Here is a 1198-nt window from a genome sequence, read left to right as displayed (position 1 = left end):
CATGAATTCAAGAGCAATATTGAATCTGTATAAAATCTGATTAAAAACTGGAGGGGGATCAATACTATTTTTTTTTCCTTCCCCCCCTAAAGAGTAAGTTTAAATTTTTAGTGATATCAATACAAAGAAACCAGAACGATGTATTTTGCTTTTCTATTAGTTAGCTTACACTTATGAAAACTGATGGTGATATAGAAAACTTAAGAGAAAAAGTACTAAAGGACTGACAATACAAAATAAAAGTGAGAGGAAGAGTGATGAACCAATCAGATGAGCAAAAGTGAGCAACAAGGAACAAGAAAAGAGAAAGCTCTCACAGGCCTATGTACTTTGGAGTACAAGTTTCCCAGCACTACAACTAGAAAACAAAGGAAACATGGCAGACAACTTACAGTCAGCAGGGACCATTATGGCATCATGCAGAAGAGTTGCTCCACATCCAGCAGCAGCTGGAAATCACACTTCCTATTAATTTCTTATGACCTTTATTAGTACTTTCTTCCTAATATCTGGATGTAATGCAGAAAATCTGATTTTATTTATTGGGGTTCTGAAATATCTTGTTATCTCAACACAGATCACAAACCAAGATCTCAGTACAAAGCAAGTTTGAAAATAAATATCTCCATAATCTCACCATTGGTAGCATGAATTTGTAGAGAATTGTTGGAAGGAAAGGTGCTCTTGATTTTTTCATAAGCTGAGAAGTAGAGAGCGTGAGCTGGTCCAGCCCCTATGACGACAGCACTCACACCTCCAAGGGGTCTCATGATGCCCTCAGAGCTCACCATCTTCACTAAACCTTCTCGGATGGATCTGTAAGCTGCCTCTGGAGATGGTGCTAAACTTTGCATTCTTGTCTGGAGAAAAACAAAGTACATGTATCTTTAAATATACGAGTAGTGCTCATTCATATACTGTAAAATTAATAAACATATGACCTAGTGTTATGAGTGACTTTCATTTAAAAACAAGCTGTTTCCCCTATTCTATAAAACAGAAACGATAGAAAAAAATAAATTTGCACATAATCAAAGCTTTCCCACTTCCTCATATTTCAAGATTCATGATTTAATTCAAACTAGTCTAATAAATTTACGGCAAGTCAGAGGCATTACAATGACAATGTATTATCATGTAATTCTCTGAATAATAGGAAAGCCTGTGGCTGTTTCAACTCAAGAATTTTTCTTTTTTT

At 35.5% G+C, this 1198-nt stretch overlaps 1 protein-coding gene across 1 annotated transcript; it reads right to left on the bottom strand.

Annotated features, from left to right (window-relative positions):
- Positions 1–120: 120 nt before the first annotated feature.
- Positions 121–891, bottom strand: LOC119592643 (mitoferrin-2-like). Its single transcript, XM_037941556.1, has 2 exons — positions 638–891; positions 121–449 (listed from the first exon to the last, which is right to left on the bottom strand). Exons 1-2 carry the CDS (start codon positions 879–881, stop codon positions 322–324), a joined length of 372 nt encoding a protein of 123 aa, XP_037797484.1. The 5' UTR covers positions 882–891; the 3' UTR covers positions 121–321.
- Between the last annotated feature and the right edge of the window lie 307 nt (positions 892–1198).

The sequence above is a fragment of the Penaeus monodon genome, chromosome 30, assembly GCF_015228065.2.
Source record: "Penaeus monodon isolate SGIC_2016 chromosome 30, NSTDA_Pmon_1, whole genome shotgun sequence".
Classification (NCBI taxonomy): Eukaryota; Metazoa; Arthropoda; class Malacostraca; order Decapoda; family Penaeidae; genus Penaeus; species Penaeus monodon.
The sequence above is the reverse complement of the archived record's forward strand: the minus strand, read 5'-3'. Positions and strand labels throughout refer to the sequence as shown.